Here is a 23833-nt window from a genome sequence, read left to right on the forward strand (position 1 = left end):
CTGAAAATGCCCTCAGCTCTGAACTCGGTAGAATCTGCACCTGGCTCGCTGATAACAAACTATCTTTACACCTGGGAAAAACTGAATCCATTCTCTTTGGATCTAATAGTAATCTCAGCAAGGCAAATGGCTTCTTGGTTAGAGTGGGTGACAATGTTATCACACGTAAAGATGAAATTACCTACCTAGGTTCCATCCTGGAGGCTAATCTTTCCGGTGATAAAATGGCCACCAACGTAATCAAAAACGTCAACCAAAGAACAAGATTCCTTTACAGGATCTCCTCACTGGTCGACAAAAACACATTGAAGACCTTAACAGGAGCCCTTGTACAAGGCTTCTTTGACTATGCATGCACCTCCTGGTACCACAGCACCTCAAAGGCCCTTAAAACTAGGCTCCAGACCTCCCAAAACAAACTGGTCAGGCTCCTACTTGGCCTCATCCCCCGAACCCACCTCACCCCTGCCCACTTTGACAGACTGGCATGGCTTAGGGTCGGCGACAGAGTACAGCATCTTGCAATGGGTCTGGTCCACAAGATTCGATACTCCACCAAGATACCCATGTACCTGTGTAGATACTTCCTTAATGTTAACGAAGTCCACACCCACAACACCAGAGGGAGTGCAACGAATCATGTCCAACCCAGATTCGGCACAAACAAGGGACTAAATTCTTTTCGCACCTATGCCACCAAAATGTGGAACGCCCTACCAACAGTCATTAAGACATGCGAATCCCTTGACTCCTTCAAAACCGCTCTCAAAGGGCACCTACGGATGGCTGCAATTCGAAACTGGCCCCCGTAAAATCTGAATCCCCCCCCCACCGCCCCCCCCCTTTTTTCCCTCACTGTATATGTTTCTTTTCCCTTTTTACCTCCATTATGATGAATTCCTGTACTGTTCTTTGTCTATATAGAAGTGTCTATTTGTACGTCTCTAAATGTTTTGATGATTTGAACATGGTGGACCCTGTTGTAAACAAGTGTAATGCTTAATTGGGTCGTCCACTCACAGTTAACAGCCTTTGTATTGAGTTTGTGCTTGAAATGTACTGTAATTCTGCAAACTGTTAATAAAATTTTCAATCAATCAATCAAAGCCGCTAACGGTGTGATAACGTGGGCACTTCCGGCAACAACATGACCATGTGACTTCGGATGTTGTGGTCAGAGCCTGATCCACGTATGTGCAGATCTTCACCAGCAGGTGGCAGTAAACATCGAATCACCATCATTGAGGTGATTGAGACAGAAACCAACGTGGTCACACAGCTTGTACAGTAGTATATTTAATTCCCTCCGCTTTTTTTAATATCATTAAGTCTTCTAATGTGACTTTACTGCAAACAGTGAAGTTATTTATCAACCACAGACTGTCTGTGGTTGCTGAGGAGATTTGTTGTGAAGTTGAAAGAATCAACACACTGAGCAGAATAACAGAACACTGGAGCTGCTTTTACAACCAGTCATCAAACTACACAGCGCAGGTTGGTAGGCCACTAGGCCTACTAGCTCTGGGACCAGAGCTATAGGCCTACTAGACCTAGAATGCCTGTGATCATTTAATTAACTTCGTAAATTTTCATGTATCATAGGCATAGAACGGTCGCTACTGTCCCTGGTTGAATTCAATTGTGTGCGGCCTGAATGTGATAAATGCTCCGTTTGTACTCACCCATTAAATAATTCCAAAAACGTGGAGTGAAATATGGTCCTCTAGTTTTATATCCATGTGAAAGTTCTGGCACAAAACGTGTATTTAGTAAATTATCTCCACTTTTTCAAGAGATGCACACGGACGTCTTTCTCTCCGGGCGAGGGGGGACTGGAATGATCGATGAACTGATTTTAGACGTCATCACCAATTGACAAGGGAAACACAAAAGTTTGGGTCACACAATTGGCAGGTGGTGTGATTAATTACCCAGCACCTATCGCAAGGCACCTGCCAATTGTGTTACCCAAACTTTTGTGTTTCCCTTGTCAATTGGTGATGACGTCTAAAATCAGTTCATCGATCATTCCAGTCCCCCCTCGCCCGGAGAGAAAGACGTCCGTGTGCATCTCTTGAAAAAGTGGAGATAATTTACTAAATACACGTTTTGTGCCAGAACTTTCACATGGATATAAAACTAGAGGACCATATTTCACTCCACGTTTTTGGAATTATTTAATGGGTGAGTACAAACGGAGCATTTATCACATTCAGGCCGCACACAATTGAATTCAACCAGGGACAGTAGCGACCGTTCTATGCCTATGATACATGAAAATTTACGAAGTTAATTAAATGATCACAGGCATTCTAGGTCTATAGGCCTACATGCAATCACTACACTCTAGCTTCAGACCAGTTTAAACACTGGTTTGGAACCAGCAGCTCTGTCCTCCTGTTTACATTCCTGTGGGACAGAGACTGCAGTGAAAACAACACATTGTTAAAGGACCAAGCAGTTTTTTTCTTCTTCCGCCAAAAATAGCAGTTCTGGCTGAACCGTGCAGTCTGTTTTCACGAAATTTGGAGATATTGTAGAGGGCCATGCCAAACGGTGAGGATGTGAAGCCCACAACCATTGGCCAAAGGGTGGCGCTATAGCACTCAATTTGAAAATGCAAACTTTGACCACGCGTAGCTCATGAACCGTTTGACCGTCGGCAATGAAACTTTGATACACATATGCGTCTCCTCATGCCGAACAAGCATCGTGCTCTTACTTTTGACCTCTGACATCTAGATCACCCGCCATTTTGAATTATATGAAAATCAATTAAAATGCATCTCCTCCCAGGATCTTTGATCAAAATGCACGAAAAGTTGTACACGTGAACTTTGGACCTATATGGACATGGGGAAAGTATAGTACGTTTTTTATGAAAAATTAAGGTTTTATGAGCCAATGAAAATTGCCGTTTTGTGAAAATTCTTCTTTTGTCCCTAATACATACATGGAGCGTCATATGCTTTTGCAACTTTACAGTATGGTAGAGGGTCATGCCAAATAGCACTGAAACCAGCCTTAAAAAAACATGAACACTGAACACACTGTAGTAATGAATAATGGACCAGGACACACATAATTGTCGTCACAAACACTGAATGATTCTGCTGTTAACAATAGAACAATGTCATGTAGACCATAGATATATATAAACTCTAGATGGCTCAAGGCGGAGTTTCTGACGTCATTCACCCGGCAGCCATCTTACTTCGGGGCTACTGTACAGTATGTGCAATGGCAGCTCAAACAGAAACAGTCATAACTCGCTCAAATCTTGACGGATTTACAAACGGGTTGGTTTATTACAAACGTTGTCAACGTGGCTATGATTCAGGACGCTTATCTGCTTTTTTTTTTTTTTTAATATGAACGTCGTATACAAGCATATAAGTATGCGGACGTCTCTGACGTTTATAACAAACCAAACCGTTTGGAAATCGGTTGAAAATTGAGCAAGTTATGGTCATTTAAGAGTACATGCCCCATAGACACAATGTTATGTGGCCCGAGGTAAGATAGCCGCCACGTAACGACGTCGCTCTCCATTGGCCAACAGCGCGGGTGAGCTATCTAGAGTTTATATATATCTATGATGTAGACCACATGGTCTAGTGCAGTGGTTCCCAAACTGTGGTGCGTGCACCCCTTGTGGTGCGTGAGCGCCTTCTAGGGGGTGTGTGCACCCCTTGTGGTGCGTGAGCGCCTTGTGGTGCGTGAGCGCCTTCTAGGGGGTGTGTGCACCCCTTGTGGTGCGTGATCGCCTTGTGGTGCGTGCACCCCTTGTGGTGCGTGAGCGCCTTCTAGGGGGTGTGTGCACCCCTTGTGGTGCGTGAACGCCTTCTAGGGGGTGCGCGACACAGGAACCGTTTTAGTTTTAGGCTTGGTTTACCAAAACGTATTAATTAAAGATGAATTTTGCCCTTTTGTAAATATATGAATGAAGGCAACTTTAGGTCTAATATGATTTAGGAACCAAGCCCAGGCCCAATATTTCTCTTCAGGTCGGCCTTGGCAGTGGACAGTGCGAGGACAATGACGCAAGAAAAGTCATGGCCCAATCTGCTCAGAATGTTAAAGCACGGGATAGTTATGTAAGGAAGACTCCAGATAGTAAAAGGAGTGCACGGAGAAGAAGAAAATCCTGTGTTTAGGACATTGATGGTTTTTTTTAATGATGCGGTTAAACTTTAAAGCTACGTTCATTGCTGTTTCAATTATCTAAGAAATAATAATTACACCACTACAAAAATCTATTATCTACGAGTAGTGACACAGGGCACACTACAAACATTTCGTGGCTGTCGGGCAGAAACCTGGCATCTCCATATTTCAACTTTGTTTTGGTAAATTATTGTCCAACTTAATCATACAACAGTGTCGCACAAAAGCAGTGAAAATAGCTGAGCTAACAAGCTCACCATGGGGTTGTGAGCTTCGGCTATTCTCACTACTTTAAATCGTTAAAATAATAAAAAAGGTTTTGGACTTCCACGGTTTCCACCTGATAGCGACGGTTTGCATTTGGAGTGGCTTGGGTGTTAACACTGCCACTCTGCATGACTGCAGTGCTATACCGTAGCCGACAGCGTGGGCATTATCCGCATTAGCCAATGCGTTGTTGAACATTCCCTCTTAGACTACAAGAAGCCCTGTTGTATCACTCCTTTCTTTCTCTGAGCTGTTATCGTTCCAGCATTACTGTGTTGTGTGTTGATATAAATTAGGGTGGAACACTTGTTTTCAGCTCAAGTTACATATTTGTCTCCACCAGGCCGAAGGCATGGGGAGAGAGTATGTTTTGCACTCCGTCCGTGTGTGTGTGTCCCCTTCCTTCCGTCCGTCCGTCCGTCCTTCCGTCCGTCCGTTACCAGCTAATCTCCGGCACCGTTGGCCCGATCAATGCCAAACTTTGCACACACACTCCCTGGATGCCAACGATGAACCTCTGCCCCACATTTTCCAGAACGGCCTGTTATAGCGCCACCATGAGGCAGCTTTTCACATTGTTTACCTAAAACTGCACCGATCTGCGTGATACATTGCATGCACACTCCCTAGAGGCCAAGGACAAACCTTTGACCTGCATTTTCCGCATCTGCCTTTTATAGCGCCACCAGGAGGCCGACTTTTGTAAAACACATTTTTTGATATTACTCCTCCAGATTCTGTCCAAAAATCTCACAAATCGCTACACAGTATCTCTATGGTCATGTGCTCAAGTCGGATCTGTCCGATATTTCATATTCCATCCTAATTGGCTATAATTGGCTTTCACAGTTTGCAAGATTGCCCCGTTTTGAACAAAAGCCTCAAATCATGAACGCAGCATGCAATTTACGTGAAATCTTTCACACATTTTCTTACTAGGCTGAGGAATATATCCCACCCTTTTCACATTGGCCTGTTATAGCGCCACCAACAGGTTGATTTTTGCAAAACACATTTTTGGAACAAAATGCTTCAAAAACATGTTTATATTAATCCTAAACATTTTGCCAAACATCTCACACAGTCCTATCCTCCTGGTGGAGACCTGTGCCCAGAAGGGCACTTTTTCTAGTTAGGTCTGCAATTACCTCATGAAGAGAAAGGGAGAGAAGAAAATCGGTTCGGGTTTTTTTCGCAGGCCAAGCCTGAGAGAGCACTGTGTCCTATCCACTAAACGCAACGGAATGTAAGTTATCCAAACCATGTACATATCATCGTAGGGAAGTTGTTGTAAAAATAAACCTATATATATTGATGGAAATAAAATTCCGGCGACCCCAAGGATCAATTAATGGATACAAATAAATTATATCTATTCTGTAATGCTAATTAGAAAGGACTGTAAATATATACCTTCAATAACCCAGCAGGGAGACCAAATACCGTGCTGTATTTACCTTAAAAATGAGTGAGTAGCCCTTTAAATCTTGAATGACTCTACCATAAAAAAACCATAAAAAAATAGAAAGATACCTTAAAAACGAATAGGAGACAGACGAAATAAAGTTCTGAGAGGAAGTTTAAGGTTTTAACTGTAATTTTTAGTAGGTAATAAAGTCAATTTACATAGAGAATGTGCTACATGGTTCAGATAATAATAATAATAGTACAATACATCACTATAATTTAGAGTATTCAATTGTTCCAATATGGATCCGAACTGAACCTGAACTCCTCTTCACAGTATGTTCCTGGCTTATACTGCATCTGACGTCAGTTGTTGATAAACGTTCATTGGCTGAATAGATAGTTCATTTCCGCAATATCCCACGGTGGCGCTGGTTGTCGAGCGCTCATTGGACCAGCACATGGATGATGAGACTGGTATCGCGACATCTTCCTTGGTTCCGTCATTGAGGGCCATAGACCGGGAAAGCACAGAGGCTGGCGTTGTTATGGCAACCTGAAGATAACATTCTTTCCCTGCTAGCTGTGAACTCTTTCGACAGAGAGAAATACTCCTATCTACTTTCTCACTAGGCATCAAGGTCAAATACATGTCTCAAATCAAAATAGGCCTCTCAGTATGCGAGTTAACTTGCCTGGGGACAGACAGTATGGAGACCGAATAAGGAGTAAACAGGCAGTAAGATATTAAATCTGAATGTGGCGTCAGGAAATCCATAATATAAATATGACAAAATAATATAAAGGATAATATAGGGCTGAGATGATTAGGCATGTGGATGGTGACATGACATAAATAGGATAAGGAGAACAACCCGGAGTAAACAGGCAGTAGGCTAAGAGTAAAATGATGATATAAGGGTAAGGTGACCAAAATATGACCTATATGGAACACGGTCTGGGCCAAAGTTCTATATGTGTTGAGCAACAGAATATGATGGAATGGCCAACTTGACATGACGTGTAAACAACATGTCAGAATTTATCTAACATATATATATATATATATATATATATATATATATATATATATATATTTGTCTGGCAATTTGTTTTATTGATTTATCTTAAGTATCACTGTTTACATGTTTGCATTGATCAGAATTCATTTAATCTCATTGTGTGTTCTGGATATGAAACAAACAATTGTTTTATCCTCCATAAGAATCAACTTTTATGTCAAGAAATTCTGATGATAATAAAAAGACAGGCTGAAAGTCATAGCAACGGTTTTATTTCCATGTGAAGTCATCAGTCTACAAGAGATGCTGTACTTATCAACACGTTTCATTATATCAATGTACAGTAACTCAAATTACCTAGTATGATAGCTGTGTAATCGCATGTCTATGTTTAGAGTCAAGTCATTTTAAAGTGACGGTGCCTAAATAGAAATAAAGCCAAGGCACAGTAGGCTATCTACAAGAAGGCTATGTAAAAGAAAAGCCCTTACTAGTCTATCCTGATAATGATTTTTACATGGTCCTTATATACATTATATACCACACCATGAACCGCTTTACCTAAAATCGTAGTGTCAACCTAAATATAAGTCACGCTGCAATACATGATTACATCATTGTAGAGCTGCAACAATTCTATTGATTACTTCATCAATTCATTCATCAATTTTCTTATAATCAACTAAATTAGTGTGATCAACCACTGACCACAAGTGTCACACCAAAAACATGTTAAAATAGTCAACCTACAAAATCAAATGTCACGATGCAGCATGTTGTGAAGTGTGAACTTGTAGATTGGCTATATTTTAGCTCGTTTCGAAAATCAATTTTTATAAAAAACAAAATCTATAATTTCTTATAATCAATTAGTTTATTCAGGCAGTACTACCAGGATTACTGCATGTTTTTGTGAGGGTACCTACCCTATAGGGGACACGGGGAGAACATGCAAGCTCCACACAGAAAGGCCCTTTCGCCATCAAATATACAAGTCCAATGGGCTCCATGCTCAGCAGCCATATGAACCAAATGGACCGGTAGGGTTTGTTTTTATGCACACAAAACCTTCGTACAATAGAGGGTATGCGCATGCATAAAGTGAATGGCAGATCGAGTGACAAAGTTAACTTAATGATGTTTAAAGTCATTTAATGCAATCAAATAGGACGTTTGGATGTATGGGCTATCAAGGCCAGAAAGTAGGGCGGCGTTCCCGCATAACATTCCCGGGTATGATGATGACACGCACATACCCTCTATATGGTCCCTGGTCTTATCCAAATACTCCAATCCAAATCAGACTTTTATACTTCACTGTACATACTGGCACCTGGCCAAACTAACTATGTACTATGAAGTCTTATGTCATTCTCTCTCTGCACTTCTTTTCCAGGCACTTTCATGATGCACTTTGGTGCCTTGCATGGTTTCCGCTGCCATCAGTGTATGAATGTGTGTGTGAATGGGTGAATGTAATGCACAATCTATGTAAAGCGCCTTGGATAAAGGCGCTATATAAATGCACCATTTACCATTTTAAGACATTATGCTTCTCTTCTTCAGTCACTGTAATGAAGCAACATACTTCTGACGGATCTCAAAGTCGTCAGCTGGTCGGTTGTGAGCCTTCCACACGGGCTCCCCCACAAACAGTCTCATGGCTTTAGTGTAGTTCTGTGGAAAGATTGCAAGAGTCAAATCATTGTGAATGTAGCTATTAAGCCTGATTTAATATACATAGTTGTGCGACGGTGTCCTGTGTCGAAAATTGACCGATCTACAAGCTCACTAGCCTCGGAAACCCAGACGTTTTTATTTCCAGGGAGAGAAAAAAAAGTCTGGGACCGAGTCCACTTCAATTCGGCATAGAGTAGCGCAAACGTCGATCATTCTCTGCTGATTTCTGATCGTCTGCACCTTTGTTAAATTGACGCACACGCGCACACACACACTCCTCTCTGTCGCTCTAATTAATTAGTCTCATGTCGCGCAGCTGCGTCTAGCCGGGAGCTGCCTATGCCATAGAAAGCATAGGTGGACCCCAGGGCAGGCTACAAGCTCACAAACTTGTAGAAAAAGAACCGATCACAAGCTTGTAGATCGGTTATTTTTGGTACAGGACACCGTACAAATAAGAACTTGCACAGGACACTTCCAAGTATAAATCACGCGTTACTTGATAGTAACAGTAATCACAGCAACAATGGAGGATTTAAGGGCTCAAAAATGAGTGATTTAAAGACAAGATCCTAAATCTCAATATGTCCTTGAGGGGACTCCAGGGGGTTAATGACAGGTCGTCCAGCTAAATGACTTAGTTTGGAACCAACTGGACCCTTGTGTGGGTCTGTAACTCCCAAGAACGTATAAGTGGAACAAACAGGTCAATTTGGTTCTATTTGCACACTATCAGAGTTATAATAACCCTGAGGATGTTACAGCTTAGATTAGGGTCCCAGAGATGAAACATTTCATTAAATGGGGGTCTGTGGCCTAATACATATATTATTGTCTCTCTCGGGTGTAAACCTCATATGTCCAAACCCGTTACTTTTCAGGATGCATAATTGCATATTCAAAAGTAGCAGATCCACAAGCTCAAAGCTTTAGAGAGCTTGTGGATCTGCTACTTTTGATACTTTGTGTGACTCGGTAATGTGATCAAGTAGGGCGTTAATGTACGAAAGAACACAAAAAGGTTAGAAAATGGAGAGGTTTATTTTCTGCCAGACGGCAACGCTATCCAACTGTAGATGCTTGAGAATCACTGAGCTAATCCACAGCCACAGACTCACAGTGTCGGTGAGGGTGAAGCGGTGGTAGATGCCTGCAGGCAGGGTGATGAGGTCTCCTTTTCTCATGGAGATCCTGATCCAGCGCTCGTCTTTGTCCCTGACGTCAAAGTATGCGTGGCCGTCCAGGACGTAGCGGATCTCATCGTCCAGGTGGAGGTGCTCCTCAAAGAACATCTTCAGCTAGGGAGAGAGAGACGAGACATAGATATACATATACAGGGAAGAAATTAGCCAGCGAGTCAATGGCGTCGGCGTGCGCAAGCGTTTAGGGCAGGGGTCTTCAACATCTTTCTGCCCAAGGACCCCTTTAGCTGAGAGAGATGAAGTAAACTTTTTCATAAATTTCATGGATAGCTTCATAGACTTTTTTTTGTTTTTTCACAGCACTGTCATCAGTATTGTTTTTTTTGTGTACACATGATTTCCATGCAGGTGATTATTTCACCTTTCAAAGTGTGGGGAGTTTGGAAGCACTCGTTTTCAATGACATAACATCCTGCTGCCTCCTGCATTATGTGCAGGAGGTATGCAGGATTGGCAAGTGATTTCCAATGAGCGCTTCCAAAGTAGAACACTTTAAAAAAAAGTATCACCTGCACAGACTTTATTGTCAGAAAGTAGCTCATAACATATCTACGCTGGATTTTTATGAAACAAATACTTTGCAGATAGATAATTAAATATTTCCGTACAGCAGCTATGTTGGTGAGTTTAACGTTGTTTAATACAATCAGATAGGACTTTTCTGTTTTGATGTATGGGCTGTCAATGGTTGGTGTTGCAACTCTAGATTCAACATTAAAACATTAAAATTAAATCTAGAGTTGCAAGTAACAGTTGAGGCTAACATTCCAAGTGCTTGTCAGGGTGGGGGGGTCCCCAGTTCAATATGATTATTGTGTGTGGTCACAGTACTGTATACTCCTTTGTGAAGCTGGGGGGCCAGGGTTGTGTCTGTGTTCATGTTAACCCATTGATGCCTGATGCAACGTATACATTGTTCTACCCTTGATGCCGGCGCGCTCTCTGCGTCTCATCAGCTATTGCTATACATGTAGCAACATAACTATTTAAAAAATAATTAATCAGAATTTGAAGGTTTTTAGAAACCTTAGGTCAGGCCCTAGAAGGCGTTCCCAGATTCGGCCTCAGGCATCAATGGGTTAAATGGGAATGGTAAATGTGCATTGTGCCATCCAGCCTGCCATGGCAGTGGTTAAGCAAAGCAAAGTTCTTTGTTTACCCAGGGTGAATGGACTAAGCTCGATACTTGTTTACAGCCAGACCCTGCTCATAGAACATTTCATGGTTGAGGTTCAATGCCTTGCTCAAGGGCACTTCAGCGGTGGTAATTTTAACATGCCGGTCCGGGGATACGAACTGGCGACCTTTCGGTATCAAGACCGTTCGGCCACCGCTCCGGTTGTGTGTGACATGTCGAACTAGGGGGTTTTCAAGATTCTGAATCCATTGCAAGCATTAGTTTTGCACAAAAAACACTCCTTTGCCTAAAAATTCCCATAGCCGTCATCACAAATTCAGCACATTTGGGCTGACCTGGCTATGGCCACTTGCCCAAATGTGCCCAAGGAGTATTTCCGTGCAAAACTCATGCTTGGAATGGATTCAGCATCATCAAGCTGGGGGGGCCAGGTCTGTGTCTGTGTTCATGTTAAATGGGAATGGTAAATGTGCATCGTGTCATCCATGTCAGTGGTTGTGTGTGACATGGATAAGCTTTCTGAAAACAAGGGATGAACATTTCAGTGTGGTGAGTTCATCTCTAGTCTAGATAATAATTGTGATTATTGATTAGTTTGATAGTTGCTGCCATACTGCAGTTTCACTTGTTTCCAGGCAGGTGTGATTGATTGATTGATTGATTGATTAACAGTTTGCATAGACACGCACAGGAAAGTACAGGTCAATACAGGGTCTGCTAATGGGATTAAACACCCAAAGCACTATGGCTTGTTTCCATTGGGGTCCTTATACTCAATTAATCAAATGGTAGTCTCCTGGAATGAGGCAGATTAAGCTCCACTACTTGTTTAAAGGAGCATTCAGTGATTTGGGTGATTTGGAAAACCACCCAGTCCGCCCCGGTAACAAAATGTGCACATGCACACTCTACAGTGGGGGGGAAGTGCAACAGGCCAACAGCATGTGCACCAAGGCCTGCCCCCACTCGATCATGATTGGAGGAAGGCCCCTCTCATCCTGATTGGATGAAGGTTTTGCCACCCGCCACCAAAACTGAAACTATGGTTTTTTTTACCCCAGGGGCTCACTGGGGACAGGGAGGAACTCCTTATATGGTCAGCACACTCTATAGTAGGGAGGATTATCCAGAAAAAGAAAAAAAGAAGTGATATTTGAATTAAGTCAAATCACTGAATATACCTTTAACCCATTTTGAGTGGGAACCCCTTTTGGTGGTTACATACATTGTTATAATTTAGCTATTGAAAAATAGCAGATCTACAAGCTCATAGCGCGGCACAGAGTGTGCCTCAAATCTTTCCTAAATTGTCATGATTTAGAAAACATTTTTTTTCGACGTCAGGCCTGAATGGGCTAAAGACACCTTTGCCTCTCTATATACTGTAGTTACCTTTTCCTCGTAGTTCGGTAAGGTGTCTTTATGAACGCTGATGATATCCGTATAGGAGTAGCCTTGGTCTTTGCGGAGTTCCTCCAACTCTGGGTCTGCATCATAGATATCTGCATTCAGCTGGGGAAAAAAACACCACAGCAGCTTTGATCAACAGTAAAACAAATAGCTACTAAACAAATGTAAATTAAACGATATGATATAGTACTTTGTCAGTTCACACTGAAATGCGTCTTGCGACCCAGCAGCCATGTATGCAGAACACACATTTGACATAGCACAAGAAAATAAAACAATATTACATACATGGAGACAAGAGCAATGTCCACCGCTTAGATTACCCCATGGCTACAACAACTCCTGATTAATAATAAGCCTCAAAATCGACTGGTGGACAAAGGATCTTAGTTAGGTAAAGTTAGCTTAATCTGCAAAAAAGAATGCTTACCACTAGCTTTCTTCACAGATGTGTTCATAAAGGCCTCTACTATCACAGAAACATTTGTTCCAACCCAACTCCCTTGGGAAACTTTGTGACAGCTGCTGAAAGTTGGGGTACCATTATCAACCAATATAAGGCAAAACGAATCCAAATTTCATTATACTTTAAGTAGCATATCACATGTCAAACTAGGTGGTTTTCATGATGCTCTTTAGTCTGACCGTATTGTATGCTGGGACACCATTATCTCCTTCCTGAAGGTACCAACCTATATTCTCCATACAACACATATAGTGTTTGAGTAGCTCTGGTCCATAGCTAGTGTTTGAGGGGATAATCCTAGCTAACCTTAGGATGCTGTTATACGTAGATGTACAGTATATAGATAGAGGTTCCAAACGGAGCTTACGTGGACGTATAACGTTTCTGAAGTGGTTGTCCAACAATCTTTGAACAAATGTTCAGTTGTTGCAGCAGTTGTGACTTTAGAGCTGCAGACTGACAAACATCCATAGCAGGTGGTACTACAGTAGTTGAAGAACACTCATAATAACATAAGTGAAGAACAAAAGAAAAATCCGTCTACTAGCACCGAAGGATCTTAGGCGGCGAAGGAAGTAGATTCAATTCAACGGTCTGCAGTCACTTGCACACACAAAAGAAGATTCATTGGTCATCTTGAGATTCTTCTCACATTTACTCATTGCATGGCTGCAGTCCTGCAGAGATTGCTTGTAAACTTTCTTTCTGAAGCTAATAAGCTAACGATGCTAACGCCAGGGCAGCATACCTTCCAGTGTGAAACGCCGAGCTGTTTTAGTTGGTCCAGAGAGACGGGCTGGTTTGGGCTGAGTTTATGTGGAGCTCTCTGATCTTCATCAGAACTGTCCATGTACCAGGCCTCTATGGTTGACGACATGCTCTTTAAACTGTTCAACCACACCACACTCAACAAAACAACACACAGAGCTAACGCTGGCACTTCCGGCAACAACATGGCCATGTGACTTCGGATGCTGTGGTCATAGCATAGAGTATATAAAAGGATAGAGACTGATCTGTCGCGAAGCTCCGCCCCCTCCGCTATTCATGTCAGTGGAAGTTGCTCAGTGCTTCTTTTTCGCAGTTAAGTGAGCCTGGGACCGAGGCTATGCTCAGTGGCGTTTTGAAGCACCCGGAAGACTGCCGGAAGTCCCTCCTCCTACCACTAGGACCCAAGGGGGCAGGCAGACTTTCCAACGTTGAAGCTCTGGGTCCTAGTGGTAGGAGGAGGGACTACAGGCGGACCCGTGGATTCATGACCGGGAAACCCCGTGCAGCTGGGCTTTAACGTTGAGCGCTCGGTTGCCCTACGTCACTCAGGACCTCAAAGTTGAGGTCCTGGGAGGGACTTCCGGCAGTCTTCCGGGTGCTTCAAAACGCCACTGAGCAACTTCCACTGACATGAATAGCTGGGGGGGCGGAGCTTCGCGCCAGTTCAGTCTCTATTATATATATACTCTATGCTAGGACCCAGACCTTCAACGTTGAATAGCCTCACTGGCCCCTTGGGTCAGAGCCTGATCCACGTATGTGCAGATCTTCACCAGCAGGTGGCAGTAAACATCTAATCACCATCATTGAGGCGATTGAGACAGAAACCAACGTGGTCACACAGCTTGTACAGTAGTATATTTAATTCCCTCCGCTTTAAAAAAAAAAAAATATCATTAAGTCTTCTAATGTGACTTTACTGCAAACAGTGAAGTTATTTATTTTAGCTGAGGAGATTTGTTGTGAAGTTGAAAGAATTTTCAGAGAATATGAGGACCAAGATGTCTATATAGTTGCTTGAAGCAACACACTGAGCAGAATAACAGAACACTGGAGCTGCTTTTACAACCAGTCATCAAACTACACAGCGCAGGTTGGTAGGCCACTAGGCCTACTAGCTCTGGTCCATATAGCTCTAATGTGTTTCATTGCATTAGAGCTATAGGCCTACATGCAATCACTACACTCTAGCTTCAGACCAGTTTAAACACTGGTTTGGAACCAGCAGCTCTGTCCTCCTGTTTACATTCCTGTGGGACAGAGACTGCAGTGAAAACAACACATTGTTAAAGGACCAAGCAGTCCTGAAAGGACTTGGTCCTTTATTGCTTTTGTCTCTTTTTTTCTTCTTCCGCCAAAAATAGCAGTTCTGGCTGAACCGTGCAGTCTGTTTTCGCGAAATTTGGAGATATGGTAGAGGGCCATGCCAAACGGTGAGGATGTGAAGCCCACAACCATTGGCCAAAGGGTGGCGCTATAGCACTCAATTTGAAAATGCAAACTTTGACCACGCGTAGCTCATGAACCGTTTGACCGTCGGCAATGAAACTTTGATACACATATGCGTCTCCTCATGCCGAACAAGCATCGTGCTCTTACTTTTGACCTCTGACATCTAGATCACCCGCCATTTTGAATTATATGAAAATCAATTAAAATGCATCTCCTCCCAGGATCTTTGATCAAAATGCACGAAAAGTTGTACACGTGAACTTTGGACCTATATGGACATGGGGAAAGTATAGTGCGTGCACCCCTTGTGGTGCGTGAGCGCCTTCTAGGGGGTGTGTGCACCCCTTGTGGTGCGTGAGCGCCTTCTAGGGGGTGCGCAACATGAAAAGTCTAATGGTGGTGCTATGGTTTTATTTTAAATATATTAACATATTATGCCAATATATGGCAAGTAATGCAGAATATAGCCTATGCTGCATATATATAATGCCATATTCAGGTTCATATATGTGCATATATGTGGATAAAACGCCCGAGTTCGAATCCTGGGCGTTACATTGGTGCCGTGACCCGGATCGGGTTTCCCTGTGGGAGAAGGTCAAAAGGGAGGTGAGTGTAGCAGAGTGGCTCAGAGCCTCTGCCTGATGGTCTCAAAAGTCTAATATCTCCCCTGGTCCAGAGGGATATCCTGTTGGTCTAGTGGTTAAGATGGTGGACTTTCACGCGGGAGGCCCGAGTTTGAATCTAGGGCGTTACACATGTAGATCTGTTTGAGTACTTATGCGTTGGTACTCAAAGTAGATTTTCTTATTGCTTTCTTGAATGATTTTGCTGTTAACAATACAACATGAGTCTTGAATCATCATGAGTATGAGTCTTCAAGAATGCTGCATACTCTCCCAAGATGGAGGAACAACATTTTACAATCTGGGAACCCTAGGCCTTTGTATGGCTACAGGGCGACTGGTTCAATCCTACCCTAAATCTAGGCCTAAAATGTGACACCTCAAAGTGGGGCACATTGCATCCACTGGTCAATCCAAGGGCCTACCACTCCACTCTCTTGATATGTTCTTTCCCAACTCTTGGAGAGTATGTAGGCCTTTCCCTGGACCTTCTAGCGGCTAGAAGGTCCAGGGAAAGTCCTACATTGTAGGACTAGTAGCATGCCAAAGTTTGTGCTATTGCCATTGAGAATGCATTGGGCGTTTAGGTTAAATAACTCAGAAACTACAACATTTCAAAGTAAAAAGTTCCACCATGTGTCTCCACAGTAAGCTGAATTATAACATGTGTGAATAGAGTTTCTAGGTGAAAGTAATTTTTTGACGTGCCATAGAGCTGCCATTGAGCCCCATTATACATTTCTCAAATTTGAAAGCACTATATTTCTAAATCTATGAAACATTTCAAAGATTTATTTTCAGGCAAACCGTCCACCGTAAGATGAACCTAAATAGGTTTGAATGGGGTTTCTATAGTGTAAGTATGTATGACTAGTAGCATGCCAAAGTTTGTGCTATTGCCATTGAGAATGCATTGGGTAAACGCCCAGTTAAATACGGGGAGGACATATTTTGACAGCAAACTGCCTGTCATATTTTCTCCCTATTCCAAAGCCCCCCCCCCCCCAGGTACATTATATATTGAAACTATTTTCAGCAATGGTACACTTGTTTTTTCAGTGGGTAGATCTTGTTGAGCTGGTCATTTTGAAAGTAGATCTCACGTCATAAATGTGTGGGCACCCCTGTTCTAGCCCCTAGGATGACCTGAGGCCCACCACTTAAAAACCACATGCTACCGTGCCCAAATCTGAATTTAGGTGCTCAAATTAACTCAAACTGAAGCAATTCAGTAAAGGTCAACACTTCCTCCTGGGGTCATTTTAGGGGCTGGGACCTCCAGTAAAAGGCCTAAATACTCTCCAAGAGTTGGGGAACAACATACCAAGAGAGTGGAGTGGTAGGCCCTTGGATTGACCCAGGACCAGTGATTAAATGTACCCCACTGAAAAATAGGAGATCTACAAGCACGTAGCGTGGCACTCGGTGCCGCACTACGAGCTTGTAGATCTGCCCAAAGTTGAAGGGCTTCAACCTTGGGTACTGGGTAGCTGAAGTTGAAGCTATGCCCTTCAACTTTGGGCACTTTTACATGTAGGCTGACCCAAAGTTGAAACAGTTGCAAGGGGGACATCTTTGGGCATGGGGTCCTCATCGTTGGATATGTTGTTCCCACAACCAAGAAGAGTATTTTACCCTTTACTGGAGGTCCTAGGCACTAAAATGACCCCATGAGGAAGCGTTGACCTTTACTGAATTGCTTCAGTTTCAGTTAATTTGACCACCTAACTTCAGATTTGGTCATAATTACACCATTGCTTCAGTTTCAGTTCATTTGACAACCTTCTTTCAACTTTGGGCACTTTTACATGTAGGCTGACCCAAAGTTGAAACAGTTGCCAGGGGGACATCTTTGGGCCTGGGGTCCTCATCATTGGATATGTTGTTCCCACAACCGAGAAGAGTATTTTACCCTTTACTGGAGGTCCTAGGCCCTAAAATGACCCCAGGAAGCGTTGACCTTTACTGAATTGCTTCAGTTTCAGGTAATTTGACCACCTAACTTCAGATTTGGGCACCCTAACATGTGGTCTTTAAGTGGTGGGCCTGTGGTCATCCTAGTGGCTAGGAGGTCCAGTGAAAGGCCTACATACTCTCCCAAGATGGAGGAACAACATTTTACAATCTGGGAACCCTAGGCCTTTGTATGGCTACAGTGCGACTGGTTCAATCCTACCCTAAATCTAGGCCTAAGACGTGACACCTCAAAGTGGGGTACATTGCATCCACTGGTCAATCCAAGGGCCTACCATGTACTCCACTCTCTTGATATGTTCTTTCCCAACTCTTGGAGAGTATGTAGGCCTTTCCCTGGACCTTCTAGCGGCTAGAAGGTCCAGGGAAAGTCCTACATTGTAGGACTAGTAGCATGCCAAAGTTTGTGCTATTGCCATTGAGAATGCATTGGGCGTTTAAGTTAAATAACTCAGAAACTACAAATCATTTCAAAGTAAAAAGTTCCAGCATTTGTCTTCACAGTAAGCTGAATTATAAAATGTGTGAATGGAGTTTCTAGGTGAAAGTGATTTTTTACGTGCCATAGAGCTGCCATTGAGCCCCATTATAAATGTATCAAATTTGAAAGCACTATATTTCTAAAACTATGAAACATTTCAAAGATTCCATTTCAGGCAAACATGTCCACCGTAAGATGAACCTAAATAGGTTTGAATAGGGTTTCTATACGTGTAAGTATGTAGGACTAGTAGCATGCCAAAGTTTGTGCTATTGCCATTGAGAATGCATTGGGCGTTTAAGTTAAATAACTCAGAAACTACAAATCATTTCAAAGTAAAGAGTTCCAGCATGTGTCTCCACAGTAAGCTGAATTATAAAATGTGTGAATAGAGTTTCTAGGTGAAAGTAATTGTTTGACGTGCCATAGAGCTGCCATTGAGCCCCATTATAAATTTCTCAAATTTTAAAGCACTATATTTCTAAAACTATGAAACATTTCAAAGATTTATTTTCAGGCAAACATGTCCACCGTAAGATGAACCTAAATAGGTTTGAATGGGGTTTCTAGGTGTAAGTATGTAGGACTAGTAGCATGCCAAAGTTTGTGCTATTGCCATTGAGAATGCATTGGGCGTTTAAGTTAAATACGGGGAGGAAATATGACAGCAAACTGCCTGTCATATTTTCTCTCTATTCCAAAGCCCCCCCAGGTACATTATATATTTAAACTATTTTCAGCAATGGTACACTTATTTTTTCAGTGGGTAGATCTTGTTGAGCTGGTCATTTTGAAAGTAGATCTCACGTCATAAATGTGTGGGCACCCCTGTTCTAGCCCCTAGGATGACCCGAGGCCCACCACTTAAAAACCACATGCTACGGTGCCCAAATCTGAATTTAGGTGCTCAAATTAACTCAAACTGAAGCAATTCAGTAAAGGTCAACACTTCCTCCTGGGTCATTTTAGAGGCTGGTAATAGGCCTAAATACTCTCCAAGAGTTGGGGAACAACATATCAAGAGAGTGGAGTGGTAGGCCCTTGGATTGACCCAGGACCAGTGATTAAATGTACCCCACTGAAAAATAGCAGATCTACAAGCTCGTAGCGTGGCACTCGGTGCCGCACTACGAGCTTGTAGATCTGCCCAAAGTTGAAGGGCTTCAACTTTGGGTACTGGGTAGCTGAAGTTGAAGCTCTGCCCTTCAACTTTGGGCACTTTTACATGTAGGCTGACCCAAAGTTGAAACAGTTGCAAGGGGGACATCTTTGGGCATGGGGTCCTCACCGTTGGATATGTTGTTCCCACAACCAAGAAGAGTATTTTACCCTTTACTGGAGGTCATAGGCCCTAAAATGACCCCATGAGGAAGCGTTGACCTTTACTGAATTGCTTCAGTTTCAGTTCATTTGACCACCTAACTTCAGATTTGGGCACCCTAACATGGGGTCTTTAAGTGGTGGGCCTGGGGTCATCTTAGTGGCTAGGAGGTCCAGTGAAAGGCCTCAGTCAGTCAGCCTTCAACCGTGAGTATCTGGGTTATACTTACTTATATACAGTCAATCAACAATATGTATGACTGGCTGAAAGGAAGGCCAAAATGTGGAGACCACACAACGTGTTCCAACGCAACCAGGCCGACCGCTGTTGTTGTGAGCTTGTAGATCTGCTATTTTCGGCAACGATATTTGGTGGAGGGGAAAAAAGAGGGGGCCAAGGATAGATTCCTTGGCACGCATCTCCGCCTGCTTATCCGACGTCAGGTCGTGGAGGTAACGGTTCCAGCGGAGAATCCCAGATTTCCCTCTAATTGGGGCATCCCAGGGTGTTCCCAGGTAATCATGGAGATAAAATCCCTCCATCTGGTCCTCGGTCTGCCCCGTGGGCTCTTAACCTGCTGGGTGTGCCTGGAAATCCTCCCTGGGGAGGTGCCCAGGAACAGTCATCTGTATTAGATGCCTGAGCCCTGAACCACTGCCGTTGGCATGTAATGGAGCAGTGGCTCTGCCCAGAGTCTCCTGGGTGACTGAGCTTCTTACCGTGTCCCTAAGGGAGATGCCAGCCACCGATCTGAGAAAACCCATTTTGGCTGCTTGTATGCAAGATCTTGTTGTTTTGGTCATGACCCACATTTCATGACCATACTGCAGGTGAGAGTAAGAACGAAGAATTGACCAACTGCTTCGTCTAAATTGTGTGTTAGGCTGCGCAACAGTGACACTTGGTGGTGAAAGAACTGTATTTCCGTGCTTAGACATACATACAGACACAGACACTGAGACAGACACACACATTGCTGCGTATAGGAGTGGCTAGCACCACTCAAAAATCACTGTATCGGTATATCAGTAAAGATACTGCACACAGTGCACAGCATAAACAATGTTGAAGAAAGAGGAGCCTGTCTGGGGCAAGACATTGTTTCTTTTTGTGCCAAGTATTACTTGTAATTGTCTGGTATCACTTTCCAGAGGGGATAATTTGATCGACCTGATTGTAATCAGCACTCGGAATAATTCTAAGGTTTTGCTGTTTCTCTCCAAAAAGTGCTGCAAGCTGGCTAAGAATTATTTTTTCTCTGCCACACAACGTGTTCCAACGCAACCAGGCCGACCGCTGTTGTTGTGAGCTTGTAGATCTGCTATTTTCGGCAACGATATTTGGTGGAGGGGAAAAAAGAGGGGGCCAAGGATAGACCCCATGTCAGCGAATATAGGTCAAAGGGGTAACTGTCTGTCACAGTTCTTAAGTGTACATCCCAGTAGTGGATGTGCCAGAGTCAAACAGGACTCTAATCCCAGAGAACACCCCCATAAACGTCAGCAAAGAAGCAGACACACTGCCTACTACAGCAGTGGTTCCCAACCTGTTTCACGTCAAGGACCCCCAAATTGACATTTATTAGCCCACGTACCCCCATTTGAAAAATATATGCCAGGGACCCCCATAAGAGAAGCATTTTATGGCTCTAGCAGTGATTCTCAACCATTTTTATTTCAAGGACCGCCAGTTTGACATGCATTAGTATACGGGCCCCCATTTAATGGCATTTCTATCTCTGGAACCCCAATTTATATTGTATAATCAATGTTGATTATTGATTATTGAACCAAATGGACCCATTAGAAGAGTCCCATTTGTCCCATTTGTTTCCAATTGTACACTCTCTGAGTTACAGACCCATAAGGGTCCTTTTGGTTCCTATATCTATCATTTAGCTAGGGACCCCCTGAAACTCCCTCAAGGACCCCTGGGGGTCACCGGACCCCACTTTGAGAACCATTGTACTACTAGTCGCGGGTTCGACTCACGATCCTGGCGACCTTTGCCACGTGTCAACCCCCCCCATCTCTCCCCATTTCCTGTCACCATACTTAGCGTACGCTATCCAATAAAGGCAGAAAAAGACCCAAAAACATCTTAAAAACATTTTAATTTAACATTTGTTTTGTTCAGTAAACATGAGACACATATTGGTGACTGGTCAACATTCTGAAATAACAACCCTGCAGAAAATGTGTATTTGACACGCAGCTGTTTTCTTGGTATCATCTGTACCAACCAAGTCATACTATGTATTATTACACGTAGCACAATTAATGAGCTAAACCTGACACTGTGGACTCATGCTCATGACATGTCCACAATAGCCCATGCCCTGCTCTAATAATAGTCCTATTCAGAGCTACATGTGAGTGAGTTGTTAGTTAGTCATCATGTTCACAATGACACCTGCCTCACTCTCTTGTTTTCCACACGACTGGTTCTCAAAGTGGGGCCTGGCGACCGCCAGGGGTACTCAGGGGGTCCCCAGCAAATGAGGAACCGTTTAAGCACTATATTTTTATTATACTTTTGTGTGCCTATGACATGCACAAAATAGGGATGCCAGCTTTGATAGGTTAATTCCCTAATCACCATGCAGCTATATAGAAAGTAATCATTGTCAAAGAGCAAAAAAATGAGCGGTATGTGAATGACTATTCAGATCATAGGACTCTCCACCTAATTTAATCTGACACCAAAACAACAAATTTCACCCCCAGTTTTTTACGCCTGTTTACCTGTGGTGTTCTGATGCTGAACATCTAGGGCCCTATTATGCGTGTCTTAAGTACCAGGTCTTATGACTTAACTTAAGACCTGGAGGCGTGGTCAATGCTGTTTGGCCACTCAGAATAGCCAAATGGCATTGATCACGCCTCCAGGTCTTAAGTTAAGTAATAAGACCTGGTACTTAAGACATGCATAATAGGGCCCCTAATATCTTCTCTTATGGTGGCTCCTGGCACCAAATACTTTAGCATGGGGGCCCCTGGCACCAAATAATTTAGCATGGGGGCCCCTATGGCACCAAATGCCATTGCATTTGGGGGGTGCCGCACCTTACAATTTACAATTTACAATTTAGGCATTTAGCAGACGCCCTTCTATAAATCATTTTGAAGGTCCTTGATATCGTCAGAGGACGACGTAGACATATGTTGGTTTTTTTTGAGAAGCACTGTTCCCAGTGTCCTGAAACAAACTGTGACCAGACCTTTTTTGGTACATTATGTATACTTTATATAATACAATACACAGCAAAATCCTGAGTGTTGATTCAACTCTAAGAGTCTAAGGAGGACCCGTGCGGGTCCATCTTTACACTCTCAGAATTAAATCAAGACTCAGGATTTCTGGTGTGTGCATGCATTCTTCTCAGTGATATTTGAGTCACATGTTTCACTCCGGGTAGGGGGATACGGTGACACCGCTATATGTCACCCATGCTTTGGGCAGGAGTGGGGAATTGAAAAGATTCTGAAAAGAGAGATGGGAGAATCCCCTTTTAGGGGGGGGTTTAAAGAGTGTCTGTGTCAGTTCTACTATTGACAATAACAAAGCAGTACAATGGGATGAGAACGCGCATGCGTACTGTGTGTGAGGGGAAATATTTGGACTGAGGCTGTGTTTCAGTGTAGTAGGTGCATGTGTGTTGATCTGAGATGTGTCCAACATGTGAATCAACGCCCCCCCTGGGCTTTGACATGCATGGGACAGTAGGTGGGATTTTGTCACTGAGGCGTACTACTCCTACTAATAGCGAGGTGAGTGAGTTGCTCAGGTTGTAAGTCTGCGCTGAGAGCGACTAATACTAGTTGTGGACTAGCCGAGCACGCAGCTGAAGTATGGATGGGATTTGTCTCCTTGGAGTGTGTCTACTTGTCGTGTGGTCTATCACACCTTCTTCTTCCCAGGATTCATCCAGGTAAGATACTACAGTATGATAATCGTTATAATGGCACAGAAAAATCAACTTGACATTGCACGATTACAAGTGTAAAAGAGTGGGTGAAATTATTATTTGTGCAGCCTAGCTCTTAAAGGTGCACTAGGTATATAATAGTGTATAATATACACATTTTGAAAAGGGCTCATTTCCCTCTATCAGCCACTATATTATTGTGCTGATGTGTTTCCTTGCAGAAAGACACATCCCTCTGGCTGTAATCTGGTTTTATTCCACTGTTTATGTTGACATTTCCACTGTTTAGGTTGACTTTGTTTTGTGAGGGGAGGATGGAACTCTTAATTGATCCCTTTGAACTTAAAATTGCTTGTGCCATAAAAGTGTTTGTTAGTGCTCTCTCTCTAGTCGATTAAAGCATCAAAGACAGCTACCTGTTTGATTCCTGTCAGAGAGAGGAGGGAGGACACACAGACTGACCTAGTATCCCTTTAACATTGTATTTACAGGATGAGTAAGAGCAGGGGAAGAGAGCATAA

At 43.1% G+C, this 23833-nt stretch overlaps 1 protein-coding gene across 2 annotated transcripts; it reads right to left on the reverse strand.

Moving 5' to 3' along the window:
- Positions 1-7156: 7156 nt before the first annotated feature.
- LOC306941654 (acireductone dioxygenase-like) lies at positions 7157-13724 on the reverse strand. Of its 2 annotated transcripts, XM_079527238.1 has the most exons (5): positions 13508-13724; positions 12276-12395; positions 9662-9841; positions 8410-8540; positions 7157-8275 (listed from the first exon to the last, which is right to left on the reverse strand). In XM_079527238.1, the coding sequence occupies exons 1-4, from the start codon at positions 13718-13720 to the stop codon at positions 8430-8432; spliced, it is 624 nt and encodes a 207-aa protein (XP_079383364.1). In that variant the 5' UTR covers positions 13721-13724; the 3' UTR covers positions 7157-8275; positions 8410-8429. The 2 variants fall into 2 exon arrangements, with proteins under 2 accessions (XP_079383364.1, XP_079383363.1); XM_079527237.1 differs by having other exon boundaries at positions 7157-8540.
- Positions 13725-23833: the final 10109 nt, after the last annotated feature.

The sequence above is a fragment of the Electrona antarctica genome (assembly GCF_951216825.1).
Source record: "Electrona antarctica genome assembly, chromosome: 18".
Lineage (NCBI taxonomy): Eukaryota > Metazoa > Chordata > Actinopteri > Myctophiformes > Myctophidae > Electrona > Electrona antarctica.